Genomic DNA, 18,759 nt, shown 5'->3' with positions numbered 1-18,759 from the left:
TCAAATTTTCTGGATTCCTAGCCAATAACTGCATATTTTCCCACCAGTGACCACAGAATATTTAACCTTTTCAAAATTGACTGTGTAGCCTACCTCGGTCTGAGTTTCGATGGGCAGAACGTTCCAGACTACACACTGAATGAATTTGAGTGATCTTAAAATACAGCATTTTGTGATTTCTGGCTCTTTCTCTATGATCATGACACCCAGTGCAACCTACCGTACATCAGATGTCTGTGATTACTAGCAAGCATCGACACGGCTGAAAGATATTCCTGGAAATAATGTTAAAATATGGCATGCTGTGTAATCTCTATGATGATTATCAGTCATCCAGGTCTTATGCAATCTAGTAGTAACTTATATGCAACTGGACTGAATTCGTAAGACTGCAGTAAATGTAAATTTTCTTTTGGTCATCTGGCTCACTATCTAACTTTAATGCAAACGATATGAAGCTCTTTGTCTTGCCTTAAAGCTGCCTGTCTGCCTCACATGCCCATGTCACCATACTGGACCTCTCAATGTTATCTTCAAACCACTCACTATATCTTGCTAATTGAATTAGTTTGTTACCGGGTGAAGTGTCCGTACATTGGATCCTGGGACGAACGGGAGTAGTTTGTCCTGACGCCCAATCCGTGATGTCACTGCCATGTTCAGCCATACAGACCACACAGAGAGGTATGACTGATGTCTTGCTCGTAAATCCCCCTGGGGATTCAAAATGCTCACATTAAAAGGGAAACCACTATTTCTGTCACATACATTTACAGGTTTCATGATTGGATTAATTTCTTTGTACCGCTACATTTTGGAGGGAAATGTATTTTTTACTCGCTGTATTCATTTGATAACTTTAGTTGCTAGTTATTTTGCAGATTGCATGGTGCATCAGAGCCACAGTAGCTAATTTCTAAATTAATTTTATAAGGAATCTGATTTAAGATAATACAAAACTTCTACTTTTAAGTACAGTTGGTCTGGTTGGCTTTCACTTATACAGAAAGTAATATATTAACACAGTACCAATTCATTTTACTCAAGTATGACTGTTGGGTACTTTTTACAACACTGTGCTGAAAGGTTTGTTTACAGTCTCATATTCTTGAATTTCACACAATCATAATGTAATTATGAAATTAAAGGTGCAATACGCGAGAAGATTTTGTCAAAAAACAAACTAAATTGATCCACTGTTTGAAGACATGATATCTACTGAAGTTAGCATGCTAACAAATTAGCACAGCAAAGCTCCTAAACAGCAACACTCCTCTGGTGCTCCGAGCTCCCAGTCTGATCCACCAGATGATTGGCTAATTGCACTGGCTAGCTAACAGCAGCCACAATTAGCAGCCATTATCGGTTAAGCTGGTGGTATGCTTGACCCTGTTTGTTTTAAGAATGAATTTGTTAGACTGACATTTAATCAGTGACCATTAAAGGAATATTCCATACTTTATACAAACATCCAGGTCTGACGGTAAAACCGGTAGGCAACAGAAAATAAAATGCACAAGGACATACACTTAAGAATCTGGGAGACGTGTGGCAGCTGGTGTATTACTTTGCCGACTGTGACCTTTTACCAGAGCTAATTCCTGAGATAAACAAGTTCACAACAGTAGAAAGCTGTTAAGCAGGTACATGCAGGTGCACGCCCAGCCCATTCACTGATATCAGAGCATCACCAGGACATGCCGTCATGACTTCTTTGATAAGAATCTGTGAATCTTGATAATAAATGTGACTTCAGCATTAAGGAAGAACATTTTCAATGGTGCCTAATTTGCACAGTGCTGTCAGCGAAAGGCAGAGCTTCAGATTGAGTACCCACCCAGGATATTCACATGCAATAGAGGAAGTAGGAGCAGCCAGACTCAACATGTGCAGCTCAGCTGTGACTCTATTCATACCGAAAGATGCTGTCAGGGAGCAGGCTGCTAATAGGACAGGAGAGAAGTGTGGGGGGTCAATTGGCAACAGCTTCAATGTGACAGGAAGAGGAAGCGGTTAGCAGCTACCTGGTAAAACATGAGGCTTGTCTGTTCCTCTGTCTCGACACTGCCTGTAGATCATCTCAGTCTTTCCAAATATAGATTAATTTGCCATGTATTCAACTTAAATCTGGAGGGAGCATCTCTAACACCATCCTGCCTGGTACCGGTGTGACTGTTTGGAGGTGAAATGACGCAAAACGGTGTCAGTAAAGGTTCCACAAAGAGAGGAGGTGAACTTAAAATTGTGATAGTGGGAGATGGAGGCTGTGGGAAAACATCGCTGCTGATGGTTTACGCCAAAGGTGACTTTCCAGAGGTAAGAAGAGCTTTCATGTCATGTAGTGAACCTCATCTCTTAATATTGTATATTGTATTGTATATTTACTATAACAGATACGTTAATTCTGACATTTGTGCACTCTCAGCCCTTTTTCTAAAGCCGAATTTAGTCTGTGTGAATGGGAGCTGCATTGCCTTTCATAATAGCCTTCATTCATAACACTTTTATAAACTTTAAATTGGCAGAAATATGAAAAATCTATGAAGATAAACAGTATAGTTTTATCACAAGTTAGATATCTTTCTCCTTTCTGTGTGTCAAAAACAGAAATATGCGCCATCAGTGTTTGAAAAATATGTGACCACTATCTCTCTTGGAGGAAAGGAGATAAAGCTCAACCTGTATGACACGGCTGGTAAGACTCTTTATCAGAAATCACCTCCATGTTCAAACAAATGTGAGTCGTTTTTTTGTTCCTATCAGTGCTGCACATTTGACAGTATGTGGAAAGAAGTTTCGGATCCTGCTGACCTCAGTGATCACACACCGAATGGAATATGACATAAAGTTTGTTCAGATAAACAATGTTAGAATAATAATGATAATAATTGTATAGTTTGTTTAAATTTTTTATTTAAAAAACATATATAAGGTTCAGACCTCCTCACGCTGTGTGTTCAGTCTTTATCTTGGTTGTTCTGACAGAGGAAGTGGTAAAGGTCGATTCTGACGTCGGAGCATCCTCAACATCATCTTGTAGGAACTGAACAGCTGTTAAGCTGCTGACCAAACTGCTATGGACTCAAGTTTAGAGGGACATTTTGTTTGAGGGACTGTTTTTTACTTAAAAAATATTCAGAATTGCCCCCCCCCCCCATCCATAATTATTGTTACATTCTTTTTTTCAGTGGATAAGAATCTCTTTATACTGTTTTTACAGTTTATTACAAGTGTACATATCAAAATGTTACACTTTGTATGAGCTTCCATCTGTAGAGGTGTGTTCTACAAGGTTAAAATGTTGGCAGCACAAAAAAATTACATTATACAGGGAACAAAAACCCTAAAATGAGAAAAATCTCCCTATTCCTCTTGACGTACTGTATTTGTACATCAATTTGATGTATATGACCTTAATTCATGTGTTTTTGAGCCATCGACCAATATCAAAGTCAGACTAATATTTGAGTGCCATATTTATTAGCTCACAATGTACGACGTCATTGAAAGGGCTTGGTACTGAACATTAGCACTCTGTGAGGATTTATCTAATCGTGTTAAAATTGTGTCAGGACGGTTAACACCGGTCCAATTATCAGTCCGTTTCTAATTCATAATTTAGTCGATATCTGCTGAATCTTACAGTTCTTACACAAATAACTGGGTTTTTGAAGAAAATAATGTTCACATTTGGCCCATTTATGTATCAAAGACAGCAACCTTTTTTCTTTGTGGCACTTACACTGGGGTATTGATATGGCATGGCATGTATCTGAGAGACTTCTGTATTTCAGTGGGCCATAAAACACGAAGTTCCAAAGTAATTCTCAGGAAAACGACCGTCAGTCAGACGCTGGCTGCTTATCTTCTGTAAAAGTGTAGCATGGTGCCTTCCATCAGCGGAAAGGGAAGCCGAAGCCAGGATGTGGTTTGGTACAGCGACACCGACTTCGTACCATACGTCGTATCTTTATGTTCAGGCTGCTGCACCCACTTCACACGTTACGCACATGAATGATAATAATAATAACTCGTATTATCTTGTGTGCTGGCATTCATTTAGGACAGGAAGACTATGACAGGCTGCGGCCGCTCTCGTACCAAGAAGCCAATCTGGTGTTGATCTGCTTTGATGTGACCAACCCCACCAGCTTTGAGAATGTCCTGATCAAGGTAATAAGTCATACGGTGTATTAACAACCTGTCAAGAGAATGTTACTATTTAACTGGAGTTCAAAATTCAGTTAGTTTAATGATTATCAGACTGTGGTTTGTTGGTGTTGGCTGCATTCTTTTGGCTATGATTAACTCACACAACTGTGGACATTGACCCTCTTGAATGCAGGCAGGACTCTGTGCTGTGCTGGGACTTGTGCAATCATGATGTGTTCACACAAGCCTGATCTGTAAAAAGAATAAAACACACAATGACTCAAGATAATCCATTCCTTACATTTTGTTCGCTCAGTGGTTCCCAGAGGTGAGGCACTTCTGCCGGGACATTCCGGTCATCCTGATCGGCTGCAAGACCGACCTCAGGAAGGACAAAGAGTGTACGAGGAAGCTGAAGGCCATGAATCAGGATCCCATCACTTACACGCAGGTAAATGAAGAAGACATGCAAACTGTCAGTGATCTGAGAGCAGGCCCACGGAAGAGGAAGTGCCCTAACCAGAACCTACAACCGCAGCGTGCATGCAATAACAGATACAGAACAAATACAAAGGCACAGTTCTCTTTAATTCTACCCAGTGATGGGATGTAACTGAGTACATTTATTGAAGTACTTAAGTACAACTTTGACACATTTGTACTTTACTTTATTATTTCAATTGTATGCCACTTTATGCTTCCACTCCACTACATTTGGAAGCAAATGTTGTATTTTATCTACTGCTACATGTATTTGATAACTTTAGTTGCTAGTTACTTTGCAGATTACATGCTGCATTGGAGCCGAAGCAGCACATCATTAAATCATTTGATCTTTAATAAGATTAAATAAGAAACACAAAAGTCACTGGTTCTGATAATGCTGACCATCAGATCCAAGCACTATTGATATGGATGCCCACCAAATATGCCCACTTTCATATTTTAACATGATATATTTACTTTTACTCGAGTATGACTTCGGGCTACTTTTACAACACTGCTTACAATACAGCCATAGAGTCTAATTCTCGGTGTTGGTTTGGGATGCAGGGTGAGGAGACCCGGCAGCAGATGAATGCAGAGCTCTACCTCGAGTGTTCGGCCAAGTATCAGGAGAACGTGGAGGACATTTTCAGAGAGGCCACCAAAAGAACTCTGGCCTTCAATCGCAAACACAGGAACTACAATAAGCAGAAGAAATGTGTGGTTCTGTGATGTCAAAAGCACAGGAGGAGGTGTGATGACTTCAGTTTTTCTTTCTTTCTTTTTTTTTTTAAAGAAACACTCTCTCACATTGGGAGTGGTTGGACATTCAGAGGCCAAAGATGCTCGCTGTCAGGGCAGATGCGGGAGCAGCTTGGGTTGGGGATGCGGGGCGAGGAGACACTAAGTCTGCACCCCATTGAGTCATCCTCTAAAGTCACAAGAGCAAATGACATAACAGGAAAGACAATTTTGCAAGCACCAGCAGTGCAACTTAAAATACCTTCTGTCAATATATATATTTTACTTATATGAGAAATGTTACCTTTAGTATTTTTTTTTATATATATATAAATATTTTTCTAATAGAAAGCTTTGCACTGTCTCCACATGGTACATTTTTATTACAACACTGTGTATTTTTCAGAATATTGATTGCTACTTGTATCTTTGTAACTTTTTTCCCCCCAAAGGTTTTAATAATGTTCGATGTTTTAAAAACTGCTGGTTGATCGCGAGCACTGTAGTTTTAACAGTTTTGAAGAAATAATAAAAAATAAATAAATAAAGAAAATAGTTTCATTTCATTGCCAGTAAAACAAGCACACGGATCTGGAATTTGTTTTGGAGCCCTGACAACTTGCAGCACGGCTCTTTATCTTTACCGACAGTGCCCACTAGTGTTGGAACGACTGAATATGTTTTTAATGACTGCATGCAGTAACAAATCAGTGAATAACAGGTACAATCGATATTGTAATCTATATGTTCTCTCTCAGCGCACAAGAAACACAGAAATAGTGTGTTTTCATTAGGTGTTTTAATTATTAATATATGTTTTCTTTTCTTTACAACAATGTACACAGATTGAGAAAGTGTCAACTGTCTCTTGTCACTGATCAAACTCAGGCACGAGTCACAGTCATGGGACAAACGATGAAGACATTGTTAAACATCAGCTACATCATAAAAATCTGGCAGCGCTCTCTGGCATCAAATGTAACATTTTGGTCTATAACTTTCAATTAAAAAAAAAGTGATGCACATAAATACTGATTCTCTTCAGCGCGATTGCTTGATGGGAAATGACAAATGTAACGCTACTTCCTTTTGACTTTCCAGATGAAATGAGATGGACATTTTTTTGTTGTTGTTGTTGTTACTTTGCTGTGACAGGCTGGAGGGAGAATAAGGCATTGGAGAACCTGACACTACTACAGCTGTTCGTTTGAGCCCGTCTGACCTTTAGCTGAAAAAAAACAAAACAAACAAAAGACCCTTGTGTAATATCACAGAACAAACATGACACAGTGACCAGACGACATGACAGTGAACTAGGGCAGAGGCTCCAGATCTGGTCATAAGTTAATTCATACAAATATTTCTTATGTTGATTGTTATTAGAAAAAAACAATAATCCAGCACATTTTCAGTCATCCCTCTGTATTTTAAAGTCTTACAGTACTGGTGCTAATAGCAGCATTTGATCAAAATACATTTCTAAAAACATCACATAACAAGAGGGAACTAAAAGCATGTTGTTTTTTTTCCGGTTATAGAGCAAAATCTGTGCGTAGACTTCAAGTGTTAAAACGCAATTTTATTTTTAAATCAAATTTAAAAGTGCAATGTATAACAATCAGCCACCTTGAATTCATACTCCCAACAAGTTGAGGCAGCATATCACCAGAGTAACTGCCAGCTGTTTTCTTTTTTATACAGCCAGGACTGTAGGTACCGTTAGCTTGTTAGCTCAGTTAGACATCCAGCTAGCTGGACCACCAGGGGAGTGTTGGGGTTTATGCCACGATCACGGGAGCTTTGGCGGCTTGGTGAAAGAGGTTTTCAGGCCCAATGCTAGCTTGTTAGCATGCTTACTTCAGCAGACATCTCTTCAACACAACACAATACATACAAGTCACTGACAGTATAAAAAAACAATATTTCCTAAAGTTTTGCTGTTAGTTTTAGTACGTTTCTGAAAGTCTTACATAGTGCACCTTTAAATATTTTGTCGAAAGTTACAGGTTTTGACTTTTTGACATGTACAGTGTTGCAGTGATCTCATGAAGTTAGCATGCTAGCCTGCTAGCCCCGACATATCCCAGTCCAACGCTCCCCTGCCAGTGATGTAATCACCAATGCTCTTCCAGTGAACCGAGCTCCCAGTTCCGACCGCTAGCTGCACAGCTAACTGAGCTAACTAGCAGTTACTTTGCTAATACGCTGCGCCCCATTTCTTTGGAATATGAATTAAACAATGGCCAGTTCTTACATATTGCACCTTTACGTGTACGTGAAACATACTAAACCTATGGACACAGTAGCATTTTGTTAATGAAAACATTAAGAGTCTTACTACTAGGAAGGAGTTCGCATAAGAACAACCGTTTTTTCAGAGACAGTACAAGTTTTTGTGTGCGTTCTTGTGACTTAGCCACATAATAAGATTAGCAGTTAGCTCATACAAAAACAGTTATGGCTTTTGTGACTGCTGCCTGAAGGGAGAAGCAGACTCCAGATGGACAAAATACATCAGGAGGGGTTTGAAAACCGAAGGTCATTTTGGGCAGTCAAGTATAACATTTACAGTTTCTGAAGTAAATAACAAAATGTGTTTAGTGGTGAGATAGCACAACAGGAATTGAGAACTACACATTAAAAAAAAAAGTTTGCGAATTCATGAAGAGTGCCACATTGAACAACTGTGTTCAGCCCAGAGACAGTTTGACCATGACTACTTCACAGAAGTATGAAGCATGTGCGTGACAGACATTAGGTCTTCGAAGGCAAACTATATTCTGTTGAAACAATGCTACCTGCCCCCTTTTAGTTGCATATGATTTGAACAAAGGCTCTCTGACAGATTCATGCACTTGACACAATAAAACACACATTCTTTCCACACATGTTGGTATGTACAGGGTTAAGCGACAAACTGTTCGTCTGTCAGGCGAACATCACTTAGTGTTGCGACCGACTACGCAGCAACATCGACGACAAGTCATTAGAAAAGCAGAAGCCTGTTGGCCAGATACTTTGGCTGGACGCTGCTGCTGCCGTCAAAGCCTGAGAGAAACAGAGGTTTCAGCTTCGTCTTCTCCCGGCCTGATCGGACTGCGGTCAGCCTGTCAAGCAATTGTGCGCGTTGCTTCAAAATTACTGGCCTTTTGTGAGAATCTGACGTGTCTTGCTTGAGTTTTGGTTTCAATCATTCTTTTGCACCGTATCCTGGTTTTTCTGAACCTTCTGGTGGACGACCTTTAATGTGGTGAGGAAATTTCCCAGGAACAGGACGAGAAATGTCAGCGCCAGCATAAATACCTGAAAGAAGAAAAATGTGTTTTATTCCGAGACAAAACATGACATTTGTTGTGTTTATGTGTTTGGACGTGTTAACATTCTGTTACACTACACAAGACTTAATCACAGGTTAATTCCAGTTAAGTATGTGTACACTCCCTTTGACTTAAAGGGCTAACCTCAGTATTTTCCAACCAACCTCTACTTTGCCATGTTTTTGTATCTGTGCAATTGATGATGGGGGACAACATTTTTTTTTTTTTTTTTAATTTGTCCAATATTGAGGAAGACAGTTGCAACCAACAGCCATGAAACAGAGTGCGATGTAAACCAAAGTATGTCCACTTAAAGTACTTCATTTGCCAGTGACAGGCTCTGATTGTTGTTCATAGTGTTTAATTTGAGAAACATTCTGGCTCTACACGCCATTTTCTCACACTGCTTCTCTGTTGTCTGGTCTCAGTCTTGTATTATTTTGTGAATTGGTGATTTATGATCAGTGAAAAGAAAAACCAAAAAGCTTCTGGTGAGTTTTATTTGGTTTTTATGTCAGGTTTGACTTAAGTTGATGATAAAATGACTGTTTCTTCAAAAGCAGTTTGCTGGCACCTGTTTCTCGTAAAATAAAAAAAGGGTCTTGTTCTTGAACAAGAAGGTTCAGCTCTGTAGGAATCATGTCCGTACTGACACCGAGAACAATCTGAGCCTGTTGGTGGCAGCAACAAGCAGTTTAACATATAACTTCACCTATTTCACACTTTGTGTGGAGTTTACAGGCTCCAGAGGAAAAACACTTCCATGTGTAAAATTGGTACAGTTACCCTTTAAATGGAAGCAATTTGATGAATGTCTTTAGTTATACAAGCTATACAATCTCTAAAAATATTCTCAAATATGACTGACAACACTGCCTCCATTCAGGGCTTTACTTTTAACTTTTTCCTTTTGTTCAAACATTTTTTAATCTGCCTCGGCATGTCTCTTAACATTTAAGTAAAGGATCTGCCAAAGTGATCCTTACCTGCCACTCCTTGCAGTCCTCGTGTCTTGCCAAGCGAAACAGGGTCACCGAGTTGTACAGCTGCCAGAACTGTGGACGAAGAGGACGAATTACCTTTCATAAAAACGTCCCTGCACGCTAGGGTTGCCTTAGATGATGCAGTTTTTGTCTTTCAAAACAACTGTGTGAACTTTTAATGCACATCATACTGACAGAACAATGACTGTTGGTGTAAAACAACCCAATAAGCTTAAAAGATCTTATGTAATGATTTTGAAATAATCTTAATAAGGCAATAAAGCTGGAGTTTGATATCAAAAGCATGAAGAAAAGAAGAAAAGTTTGACTCACGTGGCCAAAAAAGAGGAACGGCAAAAGAAAAGTCAGGCCTCTCCACATCCAGGACTGAAATCCCTCTGCAGAGACACAAAACTAACAGTGACCTTGGGACAACATGACACAGACTCCCACACTTTTGTTCTTACTCTGTTGTCTCCGCACAACAATATGACATCAGAGGTGGTCTGAGAGGTGAACTTGCCAGGGCTCTACCCGACATCTGCGCGGCAGCACGCTGATGTTAACAGCTGCCTTCATCTCTCACCTTTACCCTATATTTCCAGACATGGCATTGCAGATGGCTCAGGAGTTCAAACGATTGAAATGACTAGCACCCGAAATAGCTTACAACGTACCCACTGTGAGGTCCAGCTGATTTCTCTCTCCCAGAGCTCGCAGCCTGTATAAGCAGCCGCTCTGGTAGTAATACTGGAGGAACTGGACAAAGCCTGGAGGACAAAAATTACACGTTACAGCACAGTCAACACGGAACAGATCAATTCAGTTCAGATGATGTCTCAGTATTGGAATGGAAAATGACTTTTTCTAGAGTAGCATCAGCTCATTCCCATTTCCCAAAACATTTAATGGAATAAAAAAAGTCAATAGTAGCCTGCAATTTGAAGCTCTGCACGATGAAATTAGGTCATTCTGTCCTCAAAACAAAACGAACAGAAAACGGGCCACCTCAACTCAGTCTGACGTGAGGCTTTGAAATGGGACCTTCTGTCTTAAAACATTTGACTCGTTACCACAACCACAGATCCACGATCACAGTGGTTGTCACACCATGCATGTACATGTGATATACGAGGCAATGACTTTAACCACCAGTGTGTAAAATGACTTCACTTCTCTTTTCTGGTGAAAAATACATGTTCTTCACAGAAGAGCAGCTTTGTTAACTTTAAGCAGGCAAGCAGTATTTACATCCGACATCTGTGATTGACAAAAGTCAAGAACAAATCATGCCAGAATTCAACTTGAAATAACTGGTCTCCTGATTCATGTCCTTAATAAGATCTTCATTCAACAACATCCTTGTGTCCAAACACGTCTATTCACATCAGGTCAGTTTAGATTAACTATTAATATGAGGAAAGTTGAGTCACCTTCACTGGTGTCGACTCTGGCCTAAGTCTATTATCATACTATGATGGAACAGAGCGACAGCATGTGAAACAGTTGTATTCATATTATCAATGCTGTTCATTCATCTTCACTTCTGTTACTGACTGAGTCTTAGCACCTGACCACTTAGATATTGTAATTAACTTTGGGTCATGTCACCTGTTACTTATTCTCCATCTGCCCATTTTCATACTATTTTCATAAAAACAAAAACAGAACAGGTAGAAACCATAACTGAATCTGTTCTAGCTGATAGACGGAAAATTCCTCAACAACTATTTTGATAATTGATGAACTGTTTGAACCATTTTTCAAGCAAGATCACCCAACTATCTGTGGTTACAGCTTTTCAAATGTGAAATTTGCTGATTACAAATGTAAACTTAGTATCTTGTTTTTGGACTGTTAATCTGACAAAAGACACCTGGTGAGTTCACCTTGGACTTTGGGTGATTTGAGAGGCCTATAGTTCACTGTTATCCAAATCACTTGCTAGACAAAGTACCTATTGATCAATTGTACCTCAGCAATTAAATTAAATCAAGAAAATAACTAGCACAATAATCAAGATGATTAGCTGTAACCCTATATTCTGCTATTCATGTGGCAAAATAGCATATACTGTGTGCATTGGGATACAAAGATAAAAATGTATTAACAATCCTCTATCTTCCTTTGCTTGTGTCTGACACCAATGATGTCACGTAAGGGGTTAGAGTGACAGCACACGGCAGAGCACCTCACATGATCCACAATGTGGCTACAAGTGATCAAACTCAAACAACCTGTGTAGTGTCATGTTTGCTACGAGGTACTTGACACAAAATATTCTAACTAGAGAATCAGACCAAGAGGATAAAACGTTACTGCTGCTTTCTGTGGATGAACCACCTAAAACTAGGAGCTCACAGTGTACTGCACATATGACAGTAATACATTTTGTTCTAGAAAGTCTAGAAAGTAGATTAAAGTCTTACTTTGATATATGGAGAAAGCAAGAAACTGGCTTCTAAACATCTGATACATGGGCCCCTCTGGCCTGTGAGGAGACACAAGAGTTAGACAAAACCGTTAGCTGTCACTAACCTGCAGGGTTTGTTCAAAAGTAAATACAATTGCTGAAACAGCAGCATGTCATGTTGAAACCAAAGACAAAAACTCACCAGGTGAGCATCACACCTGACAGAAAGGTGGATACATAATGATGAGACACCCACCAGCCTTTAATCCTGGAGAGAAGAGCACAGGAATAGATGACATCAGTCAACCCAGTCTTACAGCAAGCACAAATAAAAATCCTAGCACAAAGAAATCACATAAATGTTAAACAAACAAACAAGTAAGTAAGTAAGTAAGTAAGTAAGTAAGTAAGTAAGTAAGTAAGTAAGTAAGTAAGTAAGTAAGTAAGTAAGTAAGTAAGTAAGTAAGTAAGTAAGTGCACACCTGGAGCCATTGCTCATTAGGATGCTTTCCCTTATGGTCAAAGTGCAGTAGTACCACACCAGCAAAAAGTTGAAGATTTCATCAGTGACCCTAAACAGAAATGGAGAAAATAAAATAGTGAGCAGCCCTTTCAGACTCTGCTTAATCAACAGCAATACCGACTGAGTGGGGAATAAGTTGCCTCACCGACAGTTGAGAAAGAAGAGGCAGGTTATTGCTCCAAACATCAGGATTATTGTCATATAAAGCTTGAACTTCTCATACTCGTCTTTGTAGGCAAACCTATGGGGATGAAGGGACGACAAAAACATGCATGCATTTTCAGTCTAAACCTGCATTTTCACACTGTTCTCAGGGCTGAATTCTTCACATACTTTGCCTGGTTGCTGAGAAGCGTTACGTTCACGTTACCCAGGACCAAATTCAGGTACAGCCTGAAAACACAACAAAAAACAATGGAGAAAGCAAACTTAATGTGAGTAGTGTTGAGCGATTTGTCAACTTAGGGGGGAAAAAAAAAAAAAAGGTATTTACCCATTTCTCTTTGGCAAATACGCTTCCATATCAAAGAAGACATTTTCTTTATCTTTGATTTGTGTCTTGATGTCAGTTATTAGTTCCAGTTCTTTCTCGTCACATGACTTTGCACACCTGTAAAGAAAAGACAAAAAGATCATGAGTGGAAAAGTGAAGAGGAGGAGGAGGAAGGCTCTCAATGAGCTAAGACAGCATATTTTTTGGCATGTGTCAGAATGACACAGTTAATAATAACTTGTCATATCCAGAAATTTATCACATTTGAATAACTGTATACTGTTTCCTCTCTATGATGACTTGGCTGCAAAACCGTTTCCTTGAGTGCTGACAACATAAACGTTCACACACACTTTCTGCAGCCTGTTCAGTAAAAGTGATACTGCAATATATATTCACAAGTGCATCAAATTGGACAATGAGCCAGACATGCAAGAGAAACATGAGGTGTTTGGTCCTGATCAGAGAATACTTACTTGGTCAAGCTGTATCGTAGGTCCTTTAAGCATTTCCTCTGTTTACTGATGGAGCTGCTGCATGTTGCCTGTAGGCTGGTGAGCTCCTCAAGTTTTTGCCTGTATATTTTGTGTGTTTCCTAGAGATCAAAACAAACACATGGTAAGTATGGAAACATTTCAAGGAATAGAAACATCTGATGAAGCTCGGTAATGAGACATGCAAATTCAATTCATGTGAAATTCACTGAAAACACTTTAACAAACATTTGAAAGCGTAACACTGTCAAAAAAGAAATTATCACACTGGAAAGCTCTTGGCAAACACAGTCTCTATTCAGGAAGAGATGGAAATGCTTCACTCTGTTAAAACTTGTTTGACCTTTCAGCCAGAGCATAAACAGCCCATGACACTCTATTATATGGTGAAATTTATATTCCAGTTTATGTGCAACCAGCAGCGCTGTCTGCATTTTTTCCCCCCTATCAGAAGGACATGGTGTGTTGGGGCACAGTCAGCAGAGATAATCCCATGGTCTGAGGTTAGGGACTCCTCCTGTCCCCCTTAAATATGATCAGCAAAGCCATGACATCATTGCTTACATTTTAAAAATTTGAATATAGAATATCCAAGACTCAAAAAAAGTCATTCTTGTTAAAAGTTTCATCATAAGGCCTGGACAAATGTTTTGTGTAAACTACTGTACATTTGTCGTTTTAATCGTAGGCTTGCTGGAAAAAGTGCTGTTTAAAACGTATCCAAAGTAAACCATCGTGGACACTGCAAACTCAATTCTACCCTGATCGTGAATCTAAAAAGTTAATATAAATACTGGACCCCACGGGAAATGTTTGATGGAGTCAATGAACTCAGTGATCTGCTGTCTGTCAGCTGTGTTCTTGTGCAATCCACGCTCCAAGATCAGCTACACACGAACAAGTGACAATAGGTCGTGACCTTTCAGAGGGGAAGAACAAACATACAGCCGATCACACTGGTATCTCGGAGTTTTCAGTGCACCAACATCACCTGACAGGTTTTTCAATCAATAATGTTAACATGAAGGTTTTTAGAAGGTTCACTTCAGGTCAATCAACAGTTAGGAAGGAAGCAAATACACATAAACTGGAGATTGTTTCATTAGCTATTCACCTTAACAGCGAAGCTTCTTTTTTAGATCCCTGAAACAATTGACAGTCACCTTCATCTTCTTTCCCTACGGATCAGCTCCAGATTTTACATATTGATGGCACCACGGGTCCACATCTCAGCTGTCTGAGTGTCACGAGGAGTGGGGGCTCGTCGTGCCACATGATGCTTTATCACACCTCAACGTGAGCCCACTATCGACTGCTCTTATTGTTGTTTGAAGTTAGCCGGTTAGCAAGCAGACGTGGGGCTAGCGTGGTGTCGGTGATGTGTGATGATGCATTCAATGACCAACGTCGCGAAAACGTTTACTCGGGCGAAGCGACACAAACAACAAACACGTGGAGTCACCTCTACGACATTTACGTAACTTTGGTAGGCAATACGTCCACATTAAATCAACAGCACTATAGTACGCTGACTGTGCGGTTAGCTAAGTTACTGTAGCTGCTCAATAGCCTAGCAGCAAGCAACCTGCTGCTAATGTTAGCACCTGGGACACAAGGATGTTACAGTTAAGTCGTAAAATGCTAAAGGTAAGGTTTAACGTACCCCATCCCTCTGATACCCCCCAACAGCGCAGTTATTGGCTCAAAAGCTGCGTTTACGACTGGGCTGAGAATGAATGGCGAATAGGAAGGAGCCATCCAAACTAACGTAGCTGCTGGAGTATCGGCTGTCAGTGCCATCCACGGCGAGCTACAGCCGACAATATAGTTAGCACAGATAATATGTTCGTTTCGGTTTTTTTTCTGTCACCTGTAATTGTTGATATTCCTCGTCAATTTCCTCCCACTCCGTCTGAAACTTCGGCTTGGACATGGTGGTACAGCGGATGATGTAGCGAAGAGGACGGCTTCACAAGGTTTCCACCCCGAGTCCCTCTCCTCACACTGACTGTCCACTCAGACGCCTTTTTAACTGGGCTGCATGGAGCATGCGCACATCTTAAAACGCCCGCTGTGGATCAGCCGTGGTTGACAGATAAAAAGACATCAGGTGAATAAAAAGAGAAACCGAACGAATAAACTAACACGGCCCCGAAATCAGCACCTGTGCCTCCCACACACGTAAAGAAACATTAAAATGGAATTTTAAATTTATTTTACACTGCACTAATTATAGTGCACAACACGGTTGCTAGGAAACGGCATATACTCGGCTTTTTTTCTCGGTTGCGGACAAGCTAGTAAAGTTTATACTTCTAACCAGCTGTGTGTTCTCGAGTTATTCGGCAGCTAAACGGCCCGAGTTTACAAGCGGATTGAATTTAAGTTAAGTAAGGTACAAATACTTTGCTTTGAATGAGTGTTTGACATCCTAACGTTACTTTGATGGGCTGCATAGCAACGTAGACTAGGTTAGCTAGCATTAACTACTTGAACAACTAGTGTTCAATGGGCTTGAGCTACTAAGGCTAATTTGAGCAAATGTAGCTTACTTTGTCCTAAATGTGCGTTACTGTTTACCTCGTTTTCTTGTAGGACTTTATTTTTTTTTAATCTGCACTGTCTTTATAATGTCAATAAAACAAATGCTGTAATGATATCTACACACGAAGAATACGTTGGGCTATGTTTTTGTCGATCATGTGTGCACACATCCCTTTAACCCCGTTGGCTAACTGCATTTTCAATTGATCTGCTGCACTGAAATAAGGTCAATGTAGAGTTGTTCCTCCTTCAACGATGGTATTGTCAGTGTATGGAGAATGTTGGCAGCTTCATGGGTATATGTTGTTTACGCTACAGGGTTTTCATCAAGCTATCCCCGGCCATGCCATATATTAAAACATCTCATAAAACTCAGCCTTTGTCAACATTGCTGGATATAAAGTCACAGAAAAATGGACTGCGGTGCACAGTTTTCTCAGTCAGTGGAAATGAATACATTGGAGAGTGGCAGGACAACAAGAAGCATGGTGAGTTACTTGCAAGTGTGAACAATCTGTGATCATGTGGTTATGAGGTATAATGTACTAACACTACACAACACTATCACTAACATGTTGGTCATTTTTTTTTTTTTTTTTTTTTACAGGGAATGGAACTCAGGTTTGGAAGAAGTCCGGTGCCATTTATAATGGCGAGTGGAAATTTGGAAAATGTGATGGACATGGTACCTACAGTGTGCTACTCCCAGAAACAAAGGAATATGCAAAGAAGTACTGTGGTGGATGGAAAAATGGAAAGAAGCATGTAGGTATCTGATCCTCTGTCGCACATGAATAAACACACACAACACATGTATGCACACTGATACATTTTGCACAATCTTCTATCTCTTTAGGGCCATGGGACCTACCTCTACAATAGCTCAGCAGTTTATGAAGGGGAGTGGAGTGAGGACCATCGGGGTGGCTGGGGAAGGATGTACTATGAGAGTGGAGATATCTACGAGGGAGAGTGGCTGAAGGATAAGAATCACGGACAGGGCATCATTCGATATGGTAAGAGAGCTTTGCTTTATATACATTTTTAAATCTAGAGTAGATTATAGCTGAGTGTGGCGAGATGAGTGAATTTTAAATTTGTGTCCAAGCAAATGGAAACTGGTATGAAGGCACCTGGCGAGATGGCAAAAAGAATGGAAATGGGAAGTTCTACTATTCTGACAGAGGCCAGCTTTATGAAGGCTTTTGGGTGGATGGAGTAGCAAAATGTGGGACCCTCTCTGATTTTGGGAGAGATGAAGCACCAGCACCGACAAAGTATCCAATTCCACAGGTACAACATTTTGATTATGGATATTTTTACAGCCACACATCTTGGTTATGTGACACAATAAGCACATCCCAGGGCAAAGCTCATTGCCAATACATTACTGTGGATTATAATATAAACATATCTTTCTTTTCAAGTTACACCTGGTGGATATGCAGTTGGTTTTAAAAGAAGCCCAGTCGGCCTGCCTTCATCGGTGCTGAAGACCAATCAGCTCACCAGCAAGTTTACCCTCCACAGACAAAGCATGAAAAGAGACAATAAATGGCATGATGGCAGCTTGTTGAGTTTTGGCAGAATATTTACACCCATATCTGAGTTGTTCTTGTCTGTGAAGCAAATCACAAACATCTGTTGATATTGCTAATGAGTCAAAAATAACAGTGATATGATTTAACACGTTAATCCAGTTTAGGACCAAATACTAACAGTTAAACACTGTCATGATAACAAAATGCTTGCTGCTAACTTATATTATCACAATCTTTAGAGCTAAGGAATATATTGATATTATACTGTTATGATATGAGACCATATATGATCTTATCTTTTGGATATCATTATATAGTGATGTAGGGACAGTGTTGTGTTTTCCTGGTTTTAATGACTGCATCGTTATTAAAGTGATGTCATTTTCTGAATTTATCAGTCTGTTCCACTTGCTTTTACCTAAACCTAGTAATTTCTCCTCATTGCTGATTTTTTTAAATCAAAAATTGCATTGTGTTAATATTTTCTTAAAGTATTAATAGTCATGCTTACAATATTGTTGCAATCTCGTGATCGAGGTATTTGCTAAAAAATATTGTGGTATTTGATTTTGTTGCTGAATGCTTGAATTTATGAAGTGCTTTTGAGACTGTTACAAAATATTGAGATATATATTGTGTATCTTTATGGAGACTGATAATATTGCAGTACTATTTCAAGGCCATATCACCCAGCCCCACACATGATGAACCATTCAGTGCTGGTCATGTGTAACATTCAATTGTGTCCCATTGCAGAGCTCTGGACTCAGGCCCAACTTCAGCATTGAGACCCTTCTCGATAAATACAACACTATAATCATCTATAAACAAAAAACAACAACAAATATTACCATGTACTGTATTTTCTATATGCTGGGCACTCCACAATGGTCAAAATGTGATAATGAAATCTGTGTAATAAATTGATTTTTAAAAAACTCAAATTGACTAAAGAATAAATGAAAACCCATCATCACACAGAACTAGCCCAGTTGTTTATACAGCAAAAGGATGATGATTGATGAAAGCAAAAAGCTGTGTATTTAAATGTGAGGCCTGCATCCAAGTTGAA

General features: G+C 39.7%; 3 protein-coding genes across 6 annotated transcripts; 2 read left to right on the top strand and 1 right to left on the bottom strand.

The window, feature by feature from the left end:
- Positions 1-1,825: 1,825 nt before the first annotated feature.
- On the top strand, positions 1,826-6,936 carry rhof (ras homolog family member F). The gene is made up of 5 exons (XM_037116385.1): positions 1,826-2,316; positions 2,608-2,695; positions 4,064-4,173; positions 4,469-4,603; positions 5,206-6,936. The coding sequence occupies exons 1-5, from the start codon at positions 2,188-2,190 to the stop codon at positions 5,368-5,370; spliced, it is 627 nt and encodes a 208-aa protein (XP_036972280.1). The 5' UTR covers positions 1,826-2,187; the 3' UTR covers positions 5,371-6,936.
- tmem120b (transmembrane protein 120B) lies at positions 6,467-15,611 on the bottom strand. The gene is made up of 12 exons (XM_037116377.1): positions 15,473-15,611; positions 13,585-13,703; positions 13,109-13,225; positions 12,949-13,008; positions 12,761-12,856; positions 12,575-12,664; positions 12,295-12,360; positions 12,109-12,170; positions 10,357-10,449; positions 10,013-10,077; positions 9,683-9,751; positions 6,467-8,682 (listed from the first exon to the last, which is right to left on the bottom strand). Exons 1-12 carry the CDS (start codon positions 15,533-15,535, stop codon positions 8,566-8,568), a joined length of 1,017 nt encoding a protein of 338 aa, XP_036972272.1. The 5' UTR covers positions 15,536-15,611; the 3' UTR covers positions 6,467-8,565.
- Positions 15,575-18,081, top strand: morn3 (MORN repeat containing 3). Of its 4 annotated transcripts, none has more exons than XM_037116382.1 (6): positions 15,575-15,712; positions 16,465-16,634; positions 16,754-16,911; positions 17,003-17,162; positions 17,255-17,439; positions 17,574-18,079. In XM_037116382.1, exons 2-6 carry the CDS (start codon positions 16,490-16,492, stop codon positions 17,637-17,639), a joined length of 714 nt encoding a protein of 237 aa, XP_036972277.1. In that variant the 5' UTR covers positions 15,575-15,712; positions 16,465-16,489; the 3' UTR covers positions 17,640-18,079. The 4 variants fall into 4 exon arrangements, with proteins under 4 accessions (XP_036972277.1, XP_036972276.1, XP_036972275.1 ...); XM_037116381.1 differs by lacking the exon at positions 15,575-15,712 and adding an exon at positions 15,834-15,987 and having other exon boundaries at positions 17,574-18,081; XM_037116380.1 differs by lacking the exon at positions 15,575-15,712 and adding an exon at positions 15,836-15,992 and having other exon boundaries at positions 17,574-18,081.
- The last annotated feature ends 678 nt before the right edge of the window (positions 18,082-18,759 follow it).

Source organism: Acanthopagrus latus, chromosome 12 (genome assembly GCF_904848185.1).
Source record: "Acanthopagrus latus isolate v.2019 chromosome 12, fAcaLat1.1, whole genome shotgun sequence".
NCBI lineage: Eukaryota > Metazoa > Chordata > Actinopteri > Spariformes > Sparidae > Acanthopagrus > Acanthopagrus latus.
The sequence above is the reverse complement of the archived record's forward strand: the minus strand, read 5'-3'. Positions and strand labels throughout refer to the sequence as shown.